At 41.2% G+C, this 24,379-nt stretch overlaps 1 protein-coding gene and 1 pseudogene across 1 annotated transcript in view; both read right to left on the bottom strand.

Annotated features, from left to right (window-relative positions):
* Window positions 1-24,379, bottom strand: part of CREB3L2 (cAMP responsive element binding protein 3 like 2) — a 119,934-nt gene that overhangs the window by 33,754 nt on the left and 61,801 nt on the right. The window contains exons 2-4 of the mRNA XM_038559440.1: window positions 18,377-18,593; window positions 3,065-3,240; window positions 1,563-1,650 (exon numbers count right to left, since the gene is read on the bottom strand). Of these exons, the coding sequence (XP_038415368.1) occupies window positions 1,563-1,650; window positions 3,065-3,240; window positions 18,377-18,593 (481 nt within the window). The remainder of the gene's footprint in view (window positions 1-1,562; window positions 1,651-3,064; window positions 3,241-18,376; window positions 18,594-24,379) is intronic.
* On the bottom strand, window positions 6,637-7,261 carry LOC119874690 (annotated as a pseudogene).

The raw sequence follows: 24,379 nt of genomic DNA, 5'->3' as shown, positions 1-24,379 counted from the left end.
AGAACAGTATATAAACTGAAAGACACCAATGGAGAACACTCAGTGGAAAGAAATATTGTCTCTATATATGGATTCTAGTCAACATTGTTCATTTTAAGAATGTAATCATTTCTTACTGATAATAAAGGCAAATACTAACCCTGATTAAACTGTCACAGACAAAACCCTGAATTTGTTTCTAGTGGAATGAAGAAGGTTATGCTTTCATGAGAACTATTCATTTGTAACACCCATAGATTAAGTATACACAGAAGCCTTTTCTATGACAATTGCACAGACGAATTTCTTATTTGTTGACCACACTAATGAATTGTCCTTCTAACCTTGTCCCAAAGACATAGATGAAAAGGAAGATGATGGCAGGTCCAAAGGCACAGAATTAAAAGCACAAGGCCCCTGCAGGGATGTCTCAGTTATAAAAAAAAGGCAAAGAAAGCTTCCTTCGACTCTATGACATTTGAGGGTCAGTGTTCAGGATTCCTAATTATGGGCTTTGTTCAAGAACAGGAGGGAGAAGTCAGAAAGAAACTGACATAGAGGGGCACTTCGGGTGGCTCAATGGTTGAGCATCTGCCTTCAGCTCAGTTGAGATCCAGGGTCCTGGGATCCAGTCCCACACTGGGCTCCACATGGGGAGCCTGCTTCCCCCTCTGCCTATGTCCCTCCCTCCCTCCCTCCCTCCCTCCCTCCCTTCCTTCCTTCCTTTCTTTTTTTCACTTCCTTTCTCTGGATGTCTCTCATGAATAAATAAATCAATTCTTAAGAAAGAGAGAAAGGGAGAGAAGGAGAAAGAAAGAAAGAGAGAGAGAGAGAGAAAGAAAGAAAGAGAAAGAAAGAAAGAAAGAAGAAAGAAAGAAAGAAAGAAAGAAAGAAAGAAAGAAAGAAAGAAAGAAACTGACACAGAGAAGGAAAAGCGAAAAGTGTGACAACTTTGAATATGACATTACTTTGTTATAAATGGATGGCAAGACACCCAGTGAGATGCATGAACTAATTATAAATAATGAAGAGTCTCCTTACAACTACTGTCATCTAAAATTAACATTTAAAAACTCTGAACGACCAAATTGTGAATTTACAAAGAGTTTAGACTAGAGTTGCTTCAAACAGGCAAGGCAAAGTGCCTCTATGCATGTTTGTTTATCTGCCTCTACTGATCACCACCGCAGCACAGGGAACCAGGCTTGATTCACACGTTCACACCCAGAAGGGCAGCACTTGCCTTGTGCATCAGCAACCAAGTCATAGCTGACTATGAAGGTTTTGGAAACAAAACAAAACAAAACAAAACAAAAAAAACCCACCTCTGCTAGGAGTAAAAGTAAAACAAAAGATTTAGCATAAAAGCCTGAAGCATAGACATATTTAGAGAAAAGATTTAAGCATATACATATACGGGAAATTAAAATTTAGCTTTCAAAATGTGTCTTTAGAATCAAGGTTTTAAAGAGCAGACTTCTTGCAGAAAGCAAGCTCTAATCCCGACACTTTCTCCCACATTCGCTTTCTCTGTGCCCTGACATCTGGTCACCTGAAGGAAGGCAGGGAGAGAGTAAACAGACCTTCTCTAGGAGAGAAGTTTAGGAACTGATCCACTTCATGAGGCTCCAGCTTAATCTTAGGAATAATTGTCTGGCACGAGGAATCAACCTGGAGGAAGAATTTCAAACACAGTTTTTAAAACCCAGTAACAAAACTTTAGGGACACCAGGGGAGTTATTTGTCATCAAACTATGTGTCTTCCTGTCCTGGCAGCTCCACTTCTCTCTGCTGGCAGAGGCAGGCTCCTTCTTTGACGGGGAGGTGGCTTTGTTCTTGACCTTTCTCTCCCTGCCAAACCCAGCACTACAGCTGATGGAACACTCAGGATGCCAAAGCCAAAAAACCAAGACTCATCTTTCTATTGTTTTCATGATCATATAAGGCCTTTTATCATGAAATAATCTAGTAAATTTGTAAAGGGCCACGGGCCTCCACTAGTTTGTCCTATAGCAGGAACTAAACAAACCCTCCAGGCTTCCTCGGGACCCACAGCATCTAATAATAAAACTTTCAGTGCAGGAAGGACAAAAGCTCTCTGGCCTATGAGTGGAGCAAGGCTGTGACTGATTTTTCTTAGTTACATACTAAAAAAATCAACTGACCTAACATCTCATGGAACAAGGAGACTAATATACACTCCAGGAGCCCAGTGCCATGAAAAGATCTAGGCAGAGAATGAGAAACGAATTCTACAGGACAGCTGCCGAGGTGCTCTGTCCAGAGTCCCCCATCTTTTCCAAGATGGACTGTAAAGAGCAATAAGCACAAGTACACACCGAAGCTTTGGTGACTCTGCTGCTTCTAGGTGACCTCTTCCTTAACACGTTTGGGTAGATATGACACTTTGCTCAGAGGAGACCTGACTTAGCATCAACAGAGTCAGTATTTATATGTAATCCTCTGGACATTGGAAATGCCGGGAGAGAAGGTGAAATAGGCATGTAGGCATGGAATCAAACAAGGAAGAAATGCCCAATTTTGTATGTTTTTCCATGCATAATACAATAAAACTTGGTTGGTGGGAGATCCCTGAATTGGGTCAGGGCACCTCAACATTGTACTAGGAAAGTAAAACGTCACACGGGAAACAACACTTCCATCAGCCCCAGCATGCAAGCCAAGGATCGCATCATTAGTTACTTCCTCTCTTTCCACTGGTCTAAAAGGCAATCCCATGGAGAGTTTGGCATTTTTTAACTGTGGATATCCATCTATTTATCATAATTTTGTAACAGCAATCATTGGAAAAATAAAATAAATTAATCAAAAAATAAAAAATAAAAAATAAAAAATAAAATCAGACTTGCTACCAATTTTCTGAACATAAACTTCCTATAAAGGAAGTAGTATAATCAATGCTGATCCCAGGTCAACATATCCTTACTATACACCTACATATAGGCAATTATATATCTTGAAACACATATAGGCACTAGCTCCTTAATAGGTTAAATGCCGTATTTGAGAATGAGAATCCATGTCTTTTGAGTCATGTGTGTGTATAGAAGAAAAGAGAGCGTACCCCAGGATTCATTTCCAGAGGGGGTTCCTCCTTTTCACAAGGGGTGGAGATGGCTGTGATGGTCAGAGTGACAGAGGGAACAAGTCCTGGGGGCGGCTCCTCTGTAATCGGCTCTGTCTTGATGGTTGTTGATGGAAAGTCTGTAGACAGGTACCATTTCTCACTTTCCACTTCATCTATGGGAAAAAGACAAGCAGACGTATGAATCTGTTCACAGTATCGGACAGAAGTAAAACAAATGACCACTGATCTTGCTCCTCAAAAAAATAGCTCCAACAATAAGCTACTGAGAGTAGAATAAGAGGAAATAAAGTAAGCGTGTGAGAGAGGAGATAAATGGATAAAGAAATGAATGGTGAAGTAAGAATCTATACTTGTGTTCGCTTGAGTGTAAGTAAGTATGCCTACGGAAACCTCGAGAATACACATAAAAGAAAGAAACCTGCCTTTCCTGGTCAGAGTAGGAAGGAGACTAGGTGGATGGGAACAGAACAGGAAGGAGAATCTCAACGTGTGACGTTTTACACTTTTCGGTTTTCAAACCAAGTGACTGGGTTATCTATTTAAAAATAAATAAGTACATTTTTAAAAAAGATTTCTTTATTTACTTGAGAGAGAGTGAGAGAGTGGGGGGAGGGGAGAGGCAGAGGGAGAAGGAAAGAGAATCTCAAGCAGACTCCCCACTAAGCATGGAGCCCTACACAGGCCTGGATCTTACAAGCCTGAAATCATGATCCAAGCCAAAATCAAGAGTCAGATGCTTAATCAACTGAGCCACCCAGGTGCCCCAATAAGTACATTTAAAATTAAGAAACAGGGGCGCCTGGGTGGCTCAGTGGTTGAGCATCTGCCTTTGGCTCAGGACGTAATCCCAGGGTCTTGGGATTGAGTCCCACATCTGGCTCCCTGTGGGGAGCCTGCTTCTCCCTCTGTCTATGTCTCTGCCTTTCTCTGTGTCTCTCATGAATAAATACCTAAAATCTTTATTTATAAATAAATCTAAAAATAAATAAATAAACTAATTAATTAATTAAAAAATTAAGAAACAAATGGCATGTAACCAGAGTCTCAGGAGAGAGGACTGAGGACCATGGTTAGGTGGGCGCTACTCTTCTGTCAGTGGACAGTTATTTGTTCTCTTTCTTTTTTCTTCTCACTCCCTGTTTTTGTACTCTGGCTTCCCTACAACCCCACTTATGCCTTAAGCCTGACCTAGACTTCCAGAACTTGACCGAGCCCTCTGCAAAATTTCAGAGTTTGTAACAAACATCAGCCTTTGCTGAAATGGACCAAAGGTCTAGAGAAAAGGGCTGGATCTTGGCAAGTGTGGATCTTGGCTCACTACTGGTTTTCATGATTATTACTGGGGGTTGTGACAAAGGAATAACAGACAGACGCACCTCTACATTCTTCTAGAAGCTTACATCCACCTGTTTCTTGCCAAACTACTTCAGAGCTACTAGCAGAACACAGACCTGAAAAGGAGGGAGATGGGCAGGATAGGAAAAGACCAGGAGATTGCAAACAGGTGCAGAACAAGAAAACAGAGATTCCCAAAGTCAGCATTCCTTACCTGAAGCCATGTTTACTGGTGAGACTAAAATAAAGCAAAGATATGTTCCTTGCTTTATGAAAATGTTTAAACACACGTGCACACCCCGCATGCTTAGGGAACCCTGTGTACAGAAGAGCAAAGTTGTTCCCATTAGGAAATGATTTTACCCTCAAGAATTGGACTCAAGCTTTCTTAAGAAAAGGTACATGAAGATCGTTTAGAACTGTTAGAGGCGGGGAAAGAGCAGGCACAGAAGCTAAAAACTAAATTTCACAATAATTAAAATTGTGTTTCCTAAACAACTTCCTCAAAACCCAAGAAAACGTTAGATTCGCATTTACAAAGGAAAATGATTCCCCCTTTCCCAAATCCAGTTTATAATTGACTTGATTAATTATCCCAGCCCTGAGTTCTTTCCTAAGGCAAAGTAAAGATGGGCAAAACTTCTGTGGGTTGAAGATGTTTTGCTTTTGGAACTGGTTCTATAAAGCTGCTGAGTGCAATGGTGTGATGGGAGAATTTCCATCATTCATGGGGTGCACACCACATCCTGGCCGAGGGGGAAGGGTAGGAAACAAAGGGCCTTTTGATGGCGGCCAGGGGAGGGAGACCACACTGTACTTGACACCGAATTCTGCTGGCCAGATGGGCGCCTGGCTCAACTTAGGGAAGCAAATGGTTGAAGAGCCAATAGACGAGTCTAATACCTCCCTCAAAATAAGCTTAAGAACTAGAAAATTCTATCACCAGCAAGGAAGACACACTCAGGACAGATCTGAGGAGGAGCTGGAGAGATAGAGTACACAGATCACATTTTCTCTATTCAGCAATGACATATGGATGCCTTTGCTTTGTGAAGGCAACACTTGCAGCCTGTCCACACTGCATGGTATTTATCCCTGCCAGAGGCTGGAAGTGAGATAGTAAGATGCAATACTGCCTCAGTGTATTTAAAAATCAACAGTAAGGAGGCATTGCTGAGAAAAGGTCCCACCAGGAAGTTGTGAGATAAGGCCAGATCCCCTGGCCATGCGCTTATGACTACTTTAATGAAGCTTAATTCTTGGGGGGAGGGGGAGCGGGGACGGGTGAGCAAAAATAAAAACACAAAGCAATACAAAACTATAAGACAAAATGAAGACAGGTAATGCAATCAGTTCTTCCAGTGTAGCTAAGCCAACCTCAAATATAGGTCAAGATAGTTTATATTCTTTTTTTTTTTTCTTAAAGATTTCATTTATTTATTCATGACACAGAGAGAGAGAGAGAGAGAGAGGCAGAGACCTAGGCAGAGAGAGAAGCAGGCTCCATGCAAGAAGCACGATGTGGGATTCGATCCCTGGACCTCAGGATTACGCCCTGAGCTGAAGTCAGACACTCAACCACTGAGATACCCAGGTGTCCTGATAGTTGATATTCTAAATGCTCAGTGTCCTATAAGCCTATTTTAAAATCATATATATATATGTGTATATATATATATATATGATTATGTATACATACATACATATAAAATTATGTGTATATATATACACATTTATATTTATACTAGATACAATTTATATGATCATATATATACTATATATGTGTGTATATATATAATCATTACTGTGTCAGGAATGGAGACTGAAGGACAAACAATGATACTTGAATTCTGAAGCAAAACCTCCTCTCTCAAAGACGACTGAACTCTTCCAAGTGAGAAGCCCAAGGAAGTTGCCTGTCTTCCCATGAACTTTGTTGAGGACAAAATACCAGCATTGCCTTTATGCTTCCACTTCAATAAAGTGACTTATTACTCCAACTTAAAGATGATTTTGTTTAAAGATTTTATTTATTTACTCATGAGATACACAGAGAGAAGGAGAGAGGCAGAGACACAGGCAGAGGGAGAAGCAGGCTCCATGCTGGGAGCCTGATGTGGGACCCCATCTTGGGTCTCCAGGATCATGCCCTGGGATGAAGGCAGATGCTAAACCGCTGAGCCACCCAGGGATCCCCATGATTTTGTGTGTGTGTGTCTGTGTGTGTTTAGAACACAAAGTTTGCTTTAAATATTTTTTTAAGTGAAGGGATACCAACCATACTCCTACTCAATTAAGAGAAACACTTTTACAATCCTGAGGTCTTTTATTCTCTTTACAGTTACCATGCCATGAATTCATAGGGAATGGGTTCCAGCAGTTCAGGCTCCCTTCCATTGGTTCTCACAAAGTGTGCTTCTTTGGTGGGGACCCAAGTACCTTGCTTCAGTTGGACCCAGGTACCTTTCTCTTTGGCTTCCTTCTTTTTCTGATCATTTTCTTTCACACACTTCAGGAAGCTATCTCAGCTCTTTGAGTGTTTAATATGCTCAATGTGGACATTAATTCTCTTGGCAAGAATCTTGCCCTTAACTTGTTTGTTTACAACAATGCCAACAGCATGCTGAGTAACATTTAGACTCTTCCAGTTTTGCCATGGTAACATTTGAGGGGCATTCCTTTTTCAATAGTGCCCATTCCCTTGATGTCCACAATATCACCTTTCTTATAGACTCGCATGTATATGGCCAAAGGAACAACTCCATGTTTTCTAAAAGGCCTAGAGAACATATAGCGGGTACCTCTCCTCTTTCCCTTTGTGTTGGTCCTTTTGGCAAATTACTGAAAGATGGTGGTTCCGGCCGAAAGGTCCCCATGGTTTTTGAATTGGAAAGAGGTTTAAGGTCATGAAGCTCAAATACATCAATTTTATTATGAGGAAATTGACATGCAGGTCCAGATCACACAGTGAACAAGCGGCAGATCCATATCTCTGCACTCCTGTAGTCTTTCCATTAAAAAAACAACTAAAAATGTAAATAAATATTTGTGCACAGATATGCTTACCGTACCATTATTTATAATCACAAAACACTGAAAATAACCAAAACAGTAAAGAACAAAGGCCAGTTGAATGAACTATGATGCATCTACACATGGAACATTTATATATACAGTAATAGTATATATACAAAGTCTTTTTAATAACACGTCAAAGAAAGATTTATTGTAGAATATTTTTAAAATCTGGATATAAATTTATATACTATTAATGAAGAAAGTGACAGGAAAAAAAGACGGAAAGGAAGTATGTCAAAATAGTAAAAATGGGATCCCTGGGTGGCTCAGTGGTTTAGCGCTTGCCTTTGGGCCTGGGCATAGTCCTGGAATCCCAGGATCGAGTCCCGCATCAGGCTCCTGGCATGGAGCCTGCTTCTCCCTCTGCCTGTGTCTCTGCCTCTCTCTCCCCCCACCACCCCCCTCTCTATCATGAATATATAAATAAAAAAATCTTTTAAAAAATAGTAAAAATAACTCTGGAGAAGAATTCAGAATATGAATGACTTTTTTTTTTCTTTAGATTTTATACTATTTTAAAATTTCCTGTACTGGGAATACACTGTCCCTGGATAATCACACATGGTCATGGCCTGTTTCTACCTGCTGTATTTTACAATGCCTTATGATGGTAATTATTAAACAGAAGCCCCGGTTGCTCAAGGGGGTCCCTTTAGAGTCCCTTGACTCAAGAAAAGTCAATGAGTACTTTCATATTTGTTCTAAATTGCATAATTGGCTTCAGGTCTATACTCATCCCTCTATCATGTCCATTTTGCCATGTAATTTCTCAGTGCCCTCCCGCTGTGGACTAATCCTCACCTTGGATTAGCTACATGACTTGCTTTGGCCAAAAGGATATTAGCTTCCTAACACAGGTAGTGTCTTAAAATGTACTTGTACAACTGGACTTACAAAACTTATAATTTTGCTATCCTAATTAAAAGGATATGCCAGGACAATCCAGTGACCCCAGGAAAAGGAAGGCAGCCATGTAAAACAGATTTTGTCCCCCAATGAGCCTGACCAAGATCAGCCAACTCCCATCCTTAAACATGTGAGTAAATCTGGTTGAAACTAGGAAAATCACTCAACTGGGGTATCTAGAGTAGTCAAGCTCTGGCAAGGCAGAGACATATGAACTGTAAGAGCAAATGATTATTGTTAAAGCTAAAGAGTTTTGGGGTGATTTGTGACATAGCAATATAGCTAGCTTATACAATATAGCTGAACGTATATACAGGAAATTAAATCCATTACATCAGAACCCACTGCAACAAAATAGCTGTACCTATTTGCCATAATTCCTCTAAACTATCATTTGTGAACCATACCAATAAATCTGTAGATCAACTGATTAGATCTACCAGTTACATCATAAAAGAAATGACATGATATGAACAAAGTCAGCCAGTACAAAGTTTGGTGAAAATAACATTCCAGTGGCAGTTGACAGTAGAGTTTTCATCCTAAAAACTACTTAAGGGTTGGCTTGTACTCTCTCTCTCTCACTGGAAATAAATATCAAATCAGAGAAAACAAAAGGACATATGTAACCTATGAGGCAGGGAATTAGCAAAGGGCAGAGTGAAAGGGAGTAAGTAGAACATATATCACAATTTTCCACATAGACTTATTTTTGTAGTTTTATTTTATTAGAAAAAGATCAGTAACGCCACCCGGGCTCAGAGCTGAATTATCCTCAGATGTTTGAATAAAAACAAGAATCAGTACACTCTACACCCACTAATTTCTAAAACCTGAAGCTCAGATATGGAGGAGAAAAAAACCCTTTTTTTCCTAAATTATGCTTACACGCCTTTTAGGTTTCATTTCAGAAGGAAAACATCACCCAATAGGGTCAGTAGTACATACCACCAGGCATAAGAACAACCCCCATATCATCTGATTTTATTTATAAACAGCTTCCTGTCAAAGGTCAAACTCAACTGGCACATTTCCTCAGCATCCCCTTTTAGTTATCAGCAAGGAAATAAAAACAAGCCAGTGTCTCCTAGTGGTGAGCAAGTCCTTCCCCTCCAAGGACAAAATGGAGCTGCTGTGAGAAATGGGGCTAGACTCTAAATAAGATGACTCACACCGCAGGGTGCACGGGAAGGCCAGGAAAGACAAAATTGAAGCCAACGTGGAAGCAACACCACAGTGCACATCCTCAATCACTTCCATATGCAATGCATAAATAACTTCATCGAATAGATCCTGATTCCTTGGGAAGGAGGGGAGGAGATTAAACTCTAAATTAGCAGGAGCCAGGATCTTTGCAAATATGTTACACACATACTTATATATGTATGTGCACATATGTATATAGTGTGTGTGAGTATGTATTCTTAAAAAGAGAAATCACATGGGGGCAAATACCACTTATATGATACATACACCCATATATATCCATTTGCTATTTATACAACAGGACTAACGTGAAAAGGAAATTTTTGTAAAGTATGCCTCATCTAAATACCTCAGCATTTGATAACTATGTTTGCTCTTTGAAATTTTTCAAAGGAGTTGGCAAATCGGGAGTGAGTTTTGCTGCAAACAGCTCTTAAAGGAAGAAATGCTACTAAAGCTGGGTTCTGGAGCCTGGGAGAAGGGCAAGAACTCAGCTGAATGTGTCAAAATCCTATTAAACTAGAGCCCACCACATGTTGGAATGGAAGTTAGAGGCCAGTCTGTCCATGGTCCCCTCCCCGAGAGCCTTCACCCTGAAGTAACCTTCGGTCATGAGTGACATGATGAAGTGTGGAAAACAGTAAAAATAGCAAATGCTCCACTGTGAGTGTTTACTATGCGCCAAGTATTGTTCTAAGAGGTTTACATGTATTAACCGAATCTTAAGAGCAGCTCTGTAAGGCAGGCAGGCACTACTGCTACCCACATTTTCTAGACAAGGAATCTGAGACTAAATAACTCATCCCAAGTTACCCAGCTGGTGTGGGGCAGATCTGGGATTCACAGCTGGTTCTCTTTGCCACTTCAGTATACCGTTTTTCAACAGACCAATAATTAAATAGGTCTCTAGCCAAAAGTGATTTTATTCAGTTCATGTGTTTTAAGACCATAATTAGCCCCTACAAAAGGTGCAATATTGGTTCTTGCTGTCTTCTCAGCTTGGTTTATATAGAATCCAATGCTCCCGAAGATCCACAGATTAAGATCAATGAATAATAGCTAAAATGTTTTGAGTGTTCGCTACATGCCAGGCACGTTCACTACTGTTCTCAATGTTTTTGTAGATCAGATGGACCTCTGTGATCAGCACAATTTCTCTCAGATGCCTCCCTGACTCCGTGTCCTTTCAGTGCCTGTATGGAGAACCTCTTTCCCTTACTCTGGTCATTCCTACTGTGGCCAGCTGGTGCGTTATAAATTTAATTCTGCAGTAATCTGCTTAAAGACAATAATATTTATTTAGTGCTTACTAATTGACTTGCCCTGTTGTGAATATTTAATACACATTAATTCATGTAATCCCTACCACAGCAGTATGAGGTAGGTACTATATCATTATTTTCATTTTAAAGATCAGGTAAGTGAGCAACTTGCCTAAACTCACCCTATTAGTAAGTGGCAGGGTCCAGGGTCAAATCTGAACAATCTGACTCTAGAGATTAGCAAGTGTTCTGCACTCAGCCTCTCAGGTCCTCCTATAGGATAACATGTTTAGAGTATGAATTAAATACCTATAGAACAAATGGTTGACTTCGAAAGATTTATTTAATACACACAAAAAAATCTCTCCTGTATACTTCTTTTCCTTAAGCAAAGTTATGTCTCTCATGCATGAATATCCAAAGTAACTTCAATTGCCAGATAGATGTGCACATTGTTTTCTTCTGCTATTCTAACGTTGTAATGGTTGGGCAGACAAAGAAGTCATTCATTCTTTTTTTTTTTTTTTAAAGATTTTTTTTAAAGGGGAAGCATCATTATTCTTTTTGCCTATTATAAAAAGAAAGTAAAGGTGATACCAAGAAAGGAGGTGAGTAGCAAAAGAGCATCTATCATAAACCCAGGCATCTGACTCAGAGAGGACAAATGCTCCTCTGCTTGTCCAACCCACCTCTGTGGCTCCAGCCCACCCACGTCAGAGGATGGGTTCTATCCTTGCAGATGACTTAGGAACTATCTACCTTTCCTACCTTTTCCACCCCCCCTCTATAATGGCTCTGACCAACTGATGTTCTTGTCACCAGCTCAAATGAAATGTGATGAAGATTCAGCTGTTTATTGTCTCTCTGTGACTTTCTGTCCAGTCTCACCTCCTTGGAACATCTCAACATCACGATGTCTTCAACATGTCACACTGCAAACTCAAGTCACCTATGACTCATCTCTACCTTTTACTCCACATACTGGATCATGGGCTATTCGTGCTACGGGTTTCATCTAATTATTTCAAAACCCATTATTTCTTTGCCATGCATGCTACACACCCTCCCTTTCCTCCCTGTATTACTGATCTATGTCCAGACACACCTTCCATGCCCTGGCATCATCAGCCATGCAACATTATTTTCTTCTAGTCTTCCCCAAAACACCATCGTATTTTCCTAAAAATCTGTTTCCCCAAAAGCCGTGAGTCTTGGCTCCTGCCAGGCTTCTCATTTACCAGCAGCATTGCTCATCTTTAGCTCACAGTCTATAGTTTTCAGTCCAACCTGTGACAATAGCTCCATAAATTTAGGGTCTCCATACCAAGCAAGACTACCCAGCCATCCCTCACCCTTGTTACTACTAAAAGCCCAACTGGCTTAATCAGAAGGAAGATGATTATTATTTACGTCCCTGGTCCCACCCTCTCTAGAACCTGAAACAGCCATAGTTACAATCCCTTATTTCATCCAAAATAAAATTACTTTGGCTTGTGCATCATAGAAATATTATATCAGATCACTTCAGTACTTGTATATTTTATGCTGGGTCTGTTGGTATTTTATATATGTTCTAATTTTGTTCCTAAGTCATCTGCAAGGATAGTGGCCATGTCTAGTTCTCTCTGAACAGACTTAACTCCAGTACGAAGTTTCTTCTTTAGGAAGAAGACTGAAATTGAAGAACAAAGCAAATGAATACCTAGTGTCCCAATTTAATTACAAAGGAACATGACTAAAATAGAGTAATTCATGAAGATACCTACCATGTGGTAAGGCACAAGACTTGGACATCCAAATATAAGCTTTTTTCCCCCCTAAATCAGAGTATAAAAATATCCACAGACATTTTACTTGAATGTTTCTGCTTATCTCTTTATAACCTTCTCTTTCTCTCTCTTCCTCTCTGTTTTTGTAGACAGAAAACCCTGCTTGGCGTATGGTTAACTGCCTTAATCATGGGGAGAAATCAATGAACTGGATGCAGGATGTCTTTCTGGTGGTTTGGAAGGCCAAGCCCACATTCTAAGGGCTGGCTCTTGTGGATGCTGAGCCCACATGAAATTCTGTAGCTCTAGTGTTTCACAGAAGTCTATAGTCAAATTCAGCCCTGAAGATAGATGACTCCTATGTAATCTTAGATCAGATTTTCTCAACCTCTTTTTTTGGAGGGGAGAGGGTGTGCAGGCTCTTCTGAGGATCTAAAAAAAGGTGTAAATGTTCTCAGCAGAAAAATCGACAAATGTAGATAGCCCAAAATGTTATATACAATTTTAGGGGTCTACAACCCACCTGGCTCCATGATAAGTTAATAGGATAAGAGCACCTACATATACCCTATATATCTGGCGTGGGGTTCAAGGAGGGGGGAAGGGGAGAAAAGAGGAGGGAGAGAACAAGGAAGGAGAAGATTAAGGAAGAATTGGAAGATGGAAGAGGAGAGGTTTTTAAAAGGGAAGAAACAGGGACAAAAAGAAAGAGAAAAATCCTAATAAACTAGGACAGGGTCTATTCAAACTATTTATCACTTTCTTTTAGGCTTAGGAGCAACTACAGAAGAACTCCACTTAATCTGAGTAAAATTGGACAAGGAGGGATCCCTGGGTGGCGCAGCAGTTTAGCGCCTGCCTTTGGCCCAGGGCGCGATCCTGGAGACCCGGGATCGAATCCCACTCGGGCTCCCGGTGCATGGAGCCTGCTTCTCCCTCTGCCTATGTCTCTGCCTCTCTCTCTCTCTCTCTCTCTCTCTCTCTTTTTCTCTCTCTCTCTCTCTGTGACTATCATAAATAAATAAAAATTTTTAAAAAATTTTAAAAATTGGACAAAGAGATCTGAATTACTGGCTTTTCCAGGTATAATGAAATAATTAACTCACTATCCATCACTAGAAACTGGGACTCCTAGTTCTGCTTAAGCTCTTTTCCCAATGCAAGAGAAAAAGAATATAAAATTTAACGTGAACAGCAATTATTAAATACGTATGCATTGCCCAAAGAGCAGGTCCCCTTCTCCAACAGGGAGGGGACCTGCTTGACAGAGCACATGGTATAAGAGGGATCCTTGGAATTGATCCTCCCTCAAGGCAGATGCAAAATCGGGGTTCAAATGAATAAAATAATTCTGCGTCCATTCACACAAAACTCAGGAAAATACTAAAAGTTCCCCATCTACTCATGTCCACTGTCTTAACTTTGATTTCAAAGTCCCAGTGGTTACTCTCCTTGTTCATGATTCCCTATTTATTGTACAAGTGTTTTTTCTGGCATAGGAAAGTGGCTTTAATTCAGAAAAATACCAGTATTTGAATATAGACTGTGGATCAGAAACCCTTTGCAAAATATATTTGATCCACACTACCTGTCCCCAGCATATCATTAGCACATCCCCTATTGCAGCACAGGATCTATAAATAGAACAAGGCCCGAGGTGAGGGAACTGAAAGGTGTGTGCTTTGGCCTAATGCTAAGAAAGGCTTCCTGTAAGATTCATGGGTTCTTTTTTCTCCAATACTCAACTACTGGCAGAGGTGGCACTCAGGAGTTCCCCTATGCTTGCATTTCTATCGATTACAATTAAAATACAAAGAAATCGTTTCATCATGGAAGAGAAAGAGACCTTGAACTTTTGGAAACCTGCTTATTTGGAATTATTCCACTAGAGATCTTGTTTTAGAGAAATCCATGACCTCACCCTCGGAACATCAGCTTCCACACAGCCAATGCCACTGTCCCAGCTCTACTCAAGGCTTTAAGATTTCAAGATTCCCCGCGCCCCACTGAACCTCCCCTCTCCCCCCACCAACCAAGTTCTGCCTCATTCATGCAACATTTCCTATGATCTTCCTTGGGCATGCTCCCTCTGCTCTGAACTTCTACAGTTTAACTCCCCTTGAGACATTGTTTATATTCCATCTGGGAAAGTATTGGAGTATGTGGCATTTTCACCAGACTCTGAGTTACTTAGAGGTGGGATCCAAGTTTCACTACCGTGTCCTTTAAGTATGACACACAGCAGGTGTCCAACAAACACACATGGAATTGAAGAGGAAAGTCAAACTGCCTAGACTATTTAGGCCTTCTCTACCTGCATATTCTAGAACAGCAAGGCTGCAGAATGGCTGATGACTGCACAGATGCTAATGGTCTCAATGGAGACTAGCACTCCAGCCACACAGCCTGTGCCCTGGGCTCTTGCTGTTTCCTCTGCCTAGAAGCCTCTTTCTGAGACATCTAGCTCTTTCCCTCATCTCCTGCTGACCTTTGTTCAGATGTTACCTTCAAAGAAGGGCCTTTTCTGTCTATCCTATTTTTTTATAAATTTATTTTTTATTGGTGTTCAATTTGCCAACATATAGAATAACACCCAGTGCTCATCCCGTCAAGTGCCCCTCTCAGTGCCCGTCACCCAGTCATCCCTACCCCCCGCCCACCTCCCCTTCTACCACCCCTAGTTCGTTTCCAGAGTTAGGAGTCTTTCATGTTCTGTCTATTCTATTTAAGATTTCAATTCCTTGGACAGCCCAGGTGGCTCAGCGGTTTAGCGCCACCTACAGCCCAGGGCCTGATCCTGGAGACCTGGGATCAAGTCCCTCGTGGGGCTCCCTGCATAGAGTCTGCTTCTCCCTCTGCCTGTGTCTCTGCCTCTCTCTCTCTCTCTGTGTGTTCTCATGAATAAATAAAATATTTTTTAAAAAAGATTTCAATTCCTCCTCTCCTATTAGGATGTGAATGTTTATGCTTCCCCCCAAATTCTGATGTCCTATATGATGATATCAGGAGGAGACCCTATGAGAGGGTCTGAAGTAATGAGGGTGGAGCCTGCATGAATGGAAACAGTGCCATTATTAAAGAGACCCCAGTGAGCTCCCTCACCCCTTCCACCATGTAAGGGTACAACAGAGGTCTGAGACCAGAGAGGGCTCTCACCCAACCGTGCTGGACTTCCAGGCTCCAGAACTATAAGAAAGAAATTTTCTGTTGTTTATAAGCTACCTAGTCTGTGGTATTTTTGTTCAAGCAGACTAAATAGGCTATGACCCCTGCCCATCTTCTCCAGCAATTCCCTATCCATTTTTCTGATTTTTTTTTTCTGTGTATCACTCATCACCATCTAATAAACCATGTATTTTACCTCTTTCCTTTTCTTATTTTCTACTCTACACCCATCTCCTAGAATGTAACCTCCACAAGGGCAGAAATCTTTGTTCATTGTGTTCACTCTTTCACTCTCAAGGACTATGCTTAGGATAGTCCCTGGCAGGTTAAGTACAAGGTAGTGACTCAAGATATTGCTATGAAGTGAATTTTAAGGGTGAATCATAAAGCCTTTATAAAATATCTACTTCTCCTTGGTACTGTTTGCTTCTATACAAGACTGCTACTAGAAGCCAAGAAATACCACCTGATCTAATGCACAAAGCCTAGTGTATCTGCATCATTAGAGAGCTAGCAACGCATGGAAGAGCAGAACAGGTGTCTCCCCTGATGCCAGCACCAGAGAGATTAGGAAAGTGCTTCACTTCCATACCTTCTCCCTTAACAACTTGCTGCACAATTAATTCAATGAAATAACTGTTTAACAGATACCTTCAAAGTGCCGAACACAATACTAGGTGTTGGGAACACATAATCACACTTGCTCACAGCCAGCTCAAAGTAGAGAACAGAAAAGAGAACAACAAAATAAATAGTGACTGAACTATAAGGACAAGTGTAAGAGTCTCCACAAAAATGGCAAAAACAAAACAAAGAAACAAGCAGAAACATGTTTTATATGAAAACATATAGGGTGACAACTTCCAGATGGGAGAACCAGACATTGGATGACGCTGAGTTGAATCTTGAGGGATGAGTGGGAATTTGACTAGTAGAGTTGACAGGAGTGTGAGAGGAAGTAACAAAAACTCAGAGTAATGAAAGCACTGTAAGGCATGGGGTGGAAAAGTCAATGGCAGAGCCATGCAGACAGGGAGCGATGGGAAAGGGAGGTAGGATCAGCCCACAAAGGGCCACAAAAGCCATGCTGTGAGGTTGGCTTCCTTCTACAGAACAATAGAAGACTATTTGAGATTTTGCAACAGGGAGTGAATATGAACAAAAGTGAATATCTAACATTCTTCTTGAATCTTTTAATATCTTCATCCCATATAATTCCTTGGAGTCCTAACTTTATGAGTATCCTAACCACCATCCAAAGAAAGATTTCCCTCCCTTAGTCCTAAGCAACCATCTCCATCAGATTTATAGTTTATTCCTACCCTCTTAAAGATTATCATCTAAAGCAAATTCACTGAATCAACAGAAATATGAAGAATAAACAATAAAAAACAAAATAATCCAATAGTAAGTTTGATGGGTAGGAACCCACTATCGTATTTCATTGTGGTATAGGGCCTGGAAGTTGAGAAATCCTCCACAAAACCTTCCCGATCACCTAAGGTCCTGCCATCCTCTCATAGTTCCTGGTTTGGAATAATAATGATTGCAACAGCAGCTAAGAACAATCACCTTACTATGAGTCAGGTCCTGGGCTAGGCACTGGCATAGATTCTCTTGTTTAATCTTCACAACAGGACATGAAGTAAATGCTGTTTTTATCCTATTTTAACACATGAGGAGCCTGAGGCTTGACAGAATTAAGTAGTTTGCCCCTAACTAGTCACCGACATAAATCTTAAACCGAGGTCGGACTACAGAGCACATAACCTTAACCACCACCCTTAGTACATGTTCGACATTTTTATTCTCCATTGTATACATTTCTAATGTTCCCCACATGGGTAAGTTCTAGGAGACAAATGTGCACATTTTTTTCTTTATATATCCTTCAATGTATCACCTGTGAACTGGAGAACCACTAGTGAATGAATGGCTACACTTTAAGGCACTGATAATATATGATAAAGGAGTTCAGACATCGAAGACAGTCACTTTACAGACAAGTGGTCATACAGCTTAATACTCTAAGGCCAAGAAAACTAGACCATCAACAAATACCATTCTGATGGCATGGATGATGGGCAAGAATCACCAAGAAAGCTAGGGGACCTAGGAATGCTCACCAAGATCTCATCTATGTGTGGTCAAGGGAACATGCTGAATATGGGTTAAGAGAATGCCTAAGAAGCTTCTGTGGAGAAGAGTGGTCATAAAAATTCTTTCTCAGAAAAAAATGACATGACCTCTTAAAACAACAGACTTAGTGGAATTATCAACCAGATGGGCCAACCTGATTTGCAAAAGGATGCTCTGCCCAATCCTTAGGGGCAAAGAAACCAATTACTACCATTCTGTTATAACAAGCTCCCAGAGCACCCAGCCAGGGGTGAAAAAAATGTGTCCGATGCCCCTTTCCATTTCCCCACAGCCCAAACTCTAGGCTTTACATGGAGTAGATATGTGGTTAAGTGGGTGCTGACAATAGTGTAACGTACTCCACACCCTCGAGAGGTTCAGAAGCAAAGGTGTCACAATCCCAGCTGCTGCCCCTGCTCTGTGCTTACCGTCATTGACACTGTCACTGGTGGTAACATGGGTAAATGGTGACTGGGCCCGAGGCTCCTCACACAGGGAGTAGCTGTGTTCAGCCTGGATGAGAGGTGCTGGGGATGTTGGGGATGGCTCCACCTCCATCGACACGCTCTTCTCTGAGAGGAAAGGGTCATTCAGGAGCTGACCCAACACGTTCTGGGAAAACTCATCCAGGAGTTCTGAGAAGTGCTACAAGAAACAAAGGAGGAAGAACTTTAAACCATAATCTGAAATTTACACATTATCCTGAGGCAAATACATCATCTAATGCCTCAGATGAAGTCACTTACATACAATGTCCAGTTATCTATTGCTATGTAGCAAACTACCCCAAAGTTTAGTGGCTTAAAATAACTACAATTTATTATTCCTTATTACTCTGTGGGTTGGCTGGGCAGACACGCTTATTTCATGTGAGTTCACGGAGCTGCTTCACCATCTCCCTCTGCCCACTGACTTATGCTCTTTCTTTCACTCTATCTCAAATTTTTAAAAATCTACCATTACAGACTACATTAAAAATAATAAAAACAAAATTTAAAAAAAATTGAAAGTCCATTTTGGCACCAGCTGCTAGAGCCATTTCTTTCCTCTTAACATTCCTGAGTCACAGACTAATAGGTGTCATCCTTACTGATTTAAATTTCGGGATATTTCTGGTATAGAAAGAAAGTTACAAAAGCAGATACGGCAATAAGAAGAACTGATCACAAATGGTGATGCTTAGGGTAAGCAAAGAAAATTCTTGAGATCCACATGGATACTAAGTTCTACCACTGAAGTGTCAATATCACACTCTGAACATGAATTCACTTTGGGGATGGGGAGGCAGGAGGTTAGAGTTCTAAGATTATGCTAGTCATAGGACAGAACTTCTTCTTTAATAAAGGAGAGAAGTAGACAAAAGGGAAGAAGCCCTTGTAGGTTAGGTCCTCAAAGTAGAGTTGAGATTGTGGTTTCGCCAACATCACCAACATGAGAAGTGGCTGCACCTCATCAGGATAAAATAGAGGGAAGCAACAGGCATTGGGCATGGCCTGATAAGCATCAGCCATCTACAAGAATAAGAGAGGTGCTTGGGGAGAGAGAGTTCTCTGCACACAAATATGTTTAGAACTAAGTCCTTAGGAGCATCTAAGGCAAGAATTACAAAGAATTACAAAGGTGTGTCTACATCACAATTACCAGGAGAGTTTTGTTTTAGTCATTTTATAATGAAATGTTTTAAACATTCAGAGAAATTATAGAAATGGTACCATGAATAAGTATGTATTCATTCCTTTGGGGAAAAAATCTCATTTTTCCATGTTTGCTGTTGCAACCTTTTTTCTTTACTCTTTCCCTTTTAAGAAATAAAACATGAAGGGATTTTTTTAAATAAATTTATTTTTTATTGGTGTTCAATTTGTCAACATACAGAATAACACCCAGTGCTCATCCCATCAAGTGCCCTTTCAGTGCCCGCCACCCAGTCACCCCCACTCCCCGCCCACCTCCCCTTCCACCACCCCTAGTTCATTTCCCAGAGTTAGGAGTCCTTCATGTTCTGTCTCCCTTTCTGGTATTTCCCACTTATTTTTTTCTCCTTTCCCCTTTATTCCCTTTCACTATTTTTTATATTCCCCAAATGAATGAGACCATATAATGTTTGTCCTTTGATTGACTTATTCATGAAGGGATTATTAAAGCTCTCACCCATTTCCCTTCCTCCTTCCCAAAGCTAACCAATACCCTGGACTTGGTTAACATCCCCATTCAGGTCTACATTCTTATTATATATGCATATTTCCATTACATACTTGGTATGAACTTGGTAAACTTTAAATAAATAGTACCATCCCTCACACATCCTTCTGCAACTTTATTGTCTCCAAAAACATTCTTTTAGATTTCTTTATGTTTATAAATAAATAAAAGGCAGCTCAATTTCATTCATTTGAACTTCTGGCTTGTATTCCATTGTATTTATCTTTTTCTTCCTGAGAGATATTTAAAGATTTTATTATTATATGTGTGATATTATCATTAACATTCTTAAGTATGATGGGAAATTAAAAAATGTATATATAAACCTTGTGACTCACTTTCAAAGGGTTCTGAGATGTTCAAAAGCGTCTGTATGAAAACCATCACCACCACCTGTACTTCTAATGCTCATTTCAGTTTTTCAACCACTGAAGATCAACCCCATCCCCAGTCACTTCCCCCACGCCCTCACACCCCACTCTACACCCCCAGTTACAATTAGTTCCCTAGAAGCTTACAATGTCCCTAGAGGTTGAGATATGCCCAAGTCTTCCAACTCATAAACATTGCAGGCACCATGTGTTAAACCTGAAATAGGTAGTGGGGACATGAGATAATATAGAAGAAAAGAGACACGCCTGTGCCTTTCCTGAGCTTGCTGTTTAGAGAAACCAGTGGTTCTCACACTCTGGTGTCTGTATGAATCCCCTTAAGACCCAGATGGTGACTCGCAAGGCCAGGTGGGCCTGGGGATCTGCATTTCTAACCAGCTCCCAGATAATACTGCTGGCCCCCAGACCACATGCTGCATAGCAAGGAGAACACCTGCAAAGCTAAGATTAGGATACAGGTTTCCAGACTGTAAGACAACCTGAAGTCAGGAGTTGACTCCCTAAGCAGGTCCTCAAAGACAAATTCACTGGTTGCCTGAGGGTGGATATTCCGCAAGTATCTACCAGAGTTCCTCTCAAGACCAACATTCAGACAACAAAAAGAGAAATAAGTAACAGATAATTAAAATGCAAACTCAAGAGCTGAACGCACAGTCCCTGTATTTCCCAGCCACGATTCTGTCCCTTGTGCTGTAATATCAACTCTGGCCAGCTGTGCTGACCCTGCTAAACCTCTGGAATCCTGTTCTACCCTGAGGCAAGACTCTCTTTGATTGTCCTGCTTTCCCAAGGAAGCTGCCAGGTTGGGTTAGTCCGCTGACACCATTTTCTTTCTCCTGAGCAGCACTAATGAATGTTTTCATGAATGTCCCCCCAAATAACCAATAATAAACCTTCTCTAACTCTGCTAATCATCTCTAAACTCCCCCTACTTTGGGTTTTGTAGTAATTATCATGTTGCCAAACAACGTAGCCCTAAATGATAGGCGGTCCTGGGGAACTCGCAGTTGTTACTGAACGCATTATGAACCTCCTCAGAAGAAGGGACCATCTGTACCCGACCTCCACCCATACCTAGGAACTTGGCAAGGTGGTGAGCACTGAATAGGTCCCAGGGGGATACTTGTGATTGAAAAGATATTGTCCCAACTTGTCCCAACAGATGCTGTGACTCAGCCCAGCAGATCAGCTTTAGCTCAGTCTCCTTGGCAGCTGTGGGTTCAGGCACTCGGCATACAAGTCAACATCCTATTGCTGGTGCAGGGATGTGGCCCGAACTGGTCCATCATTACTGGCAGCCAGTGAGGGGAGATGGTATATGGTCTTGGAGACCAAAATCCAGACGAAGGGACAAAGTGAACCTCCTCAAAGAGAGAGCCTTCCCGGATCCTGCAAACACTCTAGCAAAGGACTATGCATGTGAATCTAAGGATTATGAAATTCTAGTTGACATGGCATCATAGCACTTTATCATTCTGCCTAATAGTCTAGTCAAGGTCTCTGGGTTTGTAAAGTATTTTCATAGCTTTCCACTCAATCTAACGCTCAGAAGACCTCAGTCACCTACTGCTCGAGCTAGGCCTGGAACTAAGGTCCTCTTATTTCAAACTGACTTAACTTTCCCACAGTATTTCTCCTAGGAAAGAGGTGTTTGAGCTTCATGATCCAACTGCATGGTGAAGTTCCATCAAGTATAACACCAGGAAGCTGCTGATGATCATGGATGATGATGGTGATAAGACCAGGTCATCTGGTGGAGAAGCGCTTCACATATTAGACTTGCAGGAAGTGAGGGAGATGCTCTCCCCTAAAAGGCAGACACATGCCCATTTGCCAGTAAGAAAATGGGGGTTTGGGGCAGGCAGGCACATTGCCCAGGGTTGGAGTCACAGATTCCAAAGTCCATGCACTTTCTACTATAGAATGCTGCCTTATTTAAGTCTATCTCCAAAACTGACACATAGTGGGGGCTGGAGTTTCAAAATTATTTATATAGATTTCACCAACAGCCCGCCCACTTGTCTACCACAAACACAGTCTTCCATATTCAGTGTAGAAACGTGCCAGGGAGTCATCAGACGGGGAGGCTCCTCGCATCACTTCCAAGGGACACCAGCAGTATCGATGATATAGACATGTGGCTGCCCTTAGTACATGGTTCTTCTGCCAAAGGTTTCACGCTTCCATCATAGAATCTCCGAATGGGAACAAACCTCCTGACAGGATTGAACCCCTGCCTCGTGACAGGAGGGTTCCTCACCCACCTCAGTGAAGAAGACCCTCGGTAACTTGCTTTAAGAACTCATGTCAAGGTCTCATCTCCTCCTTATCTAAGACCCAACATTTAATATCCTCCAGCCTGGCCCCAGCTGTCCTGCAAAGTCTTGCCTCTTTATTCTAACACATGAAACTCTCATTCCAATCCTAATCATTTCCTCATGACATTGGGTGATATGGCGTTAGAGCCAGACAGCTCTGAATTTGAATCCTGACTCCTAGCTGTAGGGGCCTGTGTAAGAAGACCTCAAATCTCTACATTCCAGTTTGCTGCTCCGGTACCAGCTTCCTGTTGTGAGGATTGAGATAAATAATGTATGCACTACACCCAACACTTCATTGGCATCACAATCAATTTTTTAAAAGGCTCTTTAGGGGGAAAAAAAACCTATAAAAATGAAAACAATAAAATGTCACCATTTGCACTTGCACCTAGCTTCTCACAGTGTTATTTCTAGAATATCCTTTCATTTTCCTGTCCATTAGAAAACTACATAAAAAAAAAAAGAATCCATTTCTTGTGCAGTTAGCTAGACAGACATGGCTTGCAAGAGATGTTTTACTTCCCCGACCAACTTCAGCCCTTGGGAATAAGTATCTCCTAATTTGACACCTTTTTACTCGTCCTTGATGTACCTCTCATTGCCAAGTTACTTAAATCCTTTGCCCTTGTGCCTTACAAACTCCATAACCAAGATATAAACATTTTTTTGCCAGCCCTGAGCCCAATACAGACCACAGATCATATGCACTAACAACTGTCTGGTCTCAGTTTATTACCATTCTACAATTTCCCAGCCAAACAGTAAACAAATCTCAATTAAAGCCAGGGCCTCCCTACAATTATAAAGAAGTGCTATCAAATGTTTAAAACATATATCCATGTGTACAAATCAGATAAACTGAGAGAAATTCTTAACCTTCCATAAATTTATTTTTTAAAAATTGACCATGGTTCTAAAGCACTGGCACTGTGTTTGTAGGTCATTTACCAGTTGTCAAAGGAGTGAGCAAGGAAAGAGTGGTTTATAGTCTGGGCTGCTCCTGCTGCTAACAATTGCCCCAAGAACTGAGGTCATGGGGCTGAGGAAAAGGGAGGAGGAGAAAAACAAAGGATTCATAATTCTTGAGCTCAAATAACTAGTCACATAAAGCTACTGAGCTATTTTCCTTGTACTAAGTTTCAATCTTTCTTTTTTTTTTTAAGATTTATTTTTATTTATTAGAGAGAGAGAGAGAGAGAGAGAGATCATGAGCAGGGGGAAGGGCAGAGGGGAAGGGAGAAGCAGACTCCCCTGCTGAGCAGGGAGCCCAACGTGGGGCTCGATCCCAGGACTCTGGGATCATGAGCTGAGCTGAAGGAAGATGCTTAATTGACTCAGCCACTCAGGCACATCAAAGTTTCACTCTTTCAACAAAATATAGTGAGTGGCTACTCTGAGAACAGTACTGTAGTACTGGCCTTAGTTATAGGATGAATAAGGGTCGTTTTACAAAGAGATCGCTGTCCTGAGATGCCAGATGAGTTCCCCAAATGGATGTCCTGTGCCCCTATGGACC

The sequence above is a fragment of the Canis lupus genome, chromosome 16 (genome assembly GCF_011100685.1).
Source record: "Canis lupus familiaris isolate Mischka breed German Shepherd chromosome 16, alternate assembly UU_Cfam_GSD_1.0, whole genome shotgun sequence".
NCBI lineage: Eukaryota > Metazoa > Chordata > Mammalia > Carnivora > Canidae > Canis > Canis lupus.
The sequence above is the reverse complement of the archived record's forward strand: the minus strand, read 5'-3'. Positions and strand labels throughout refer to the sequence as shown.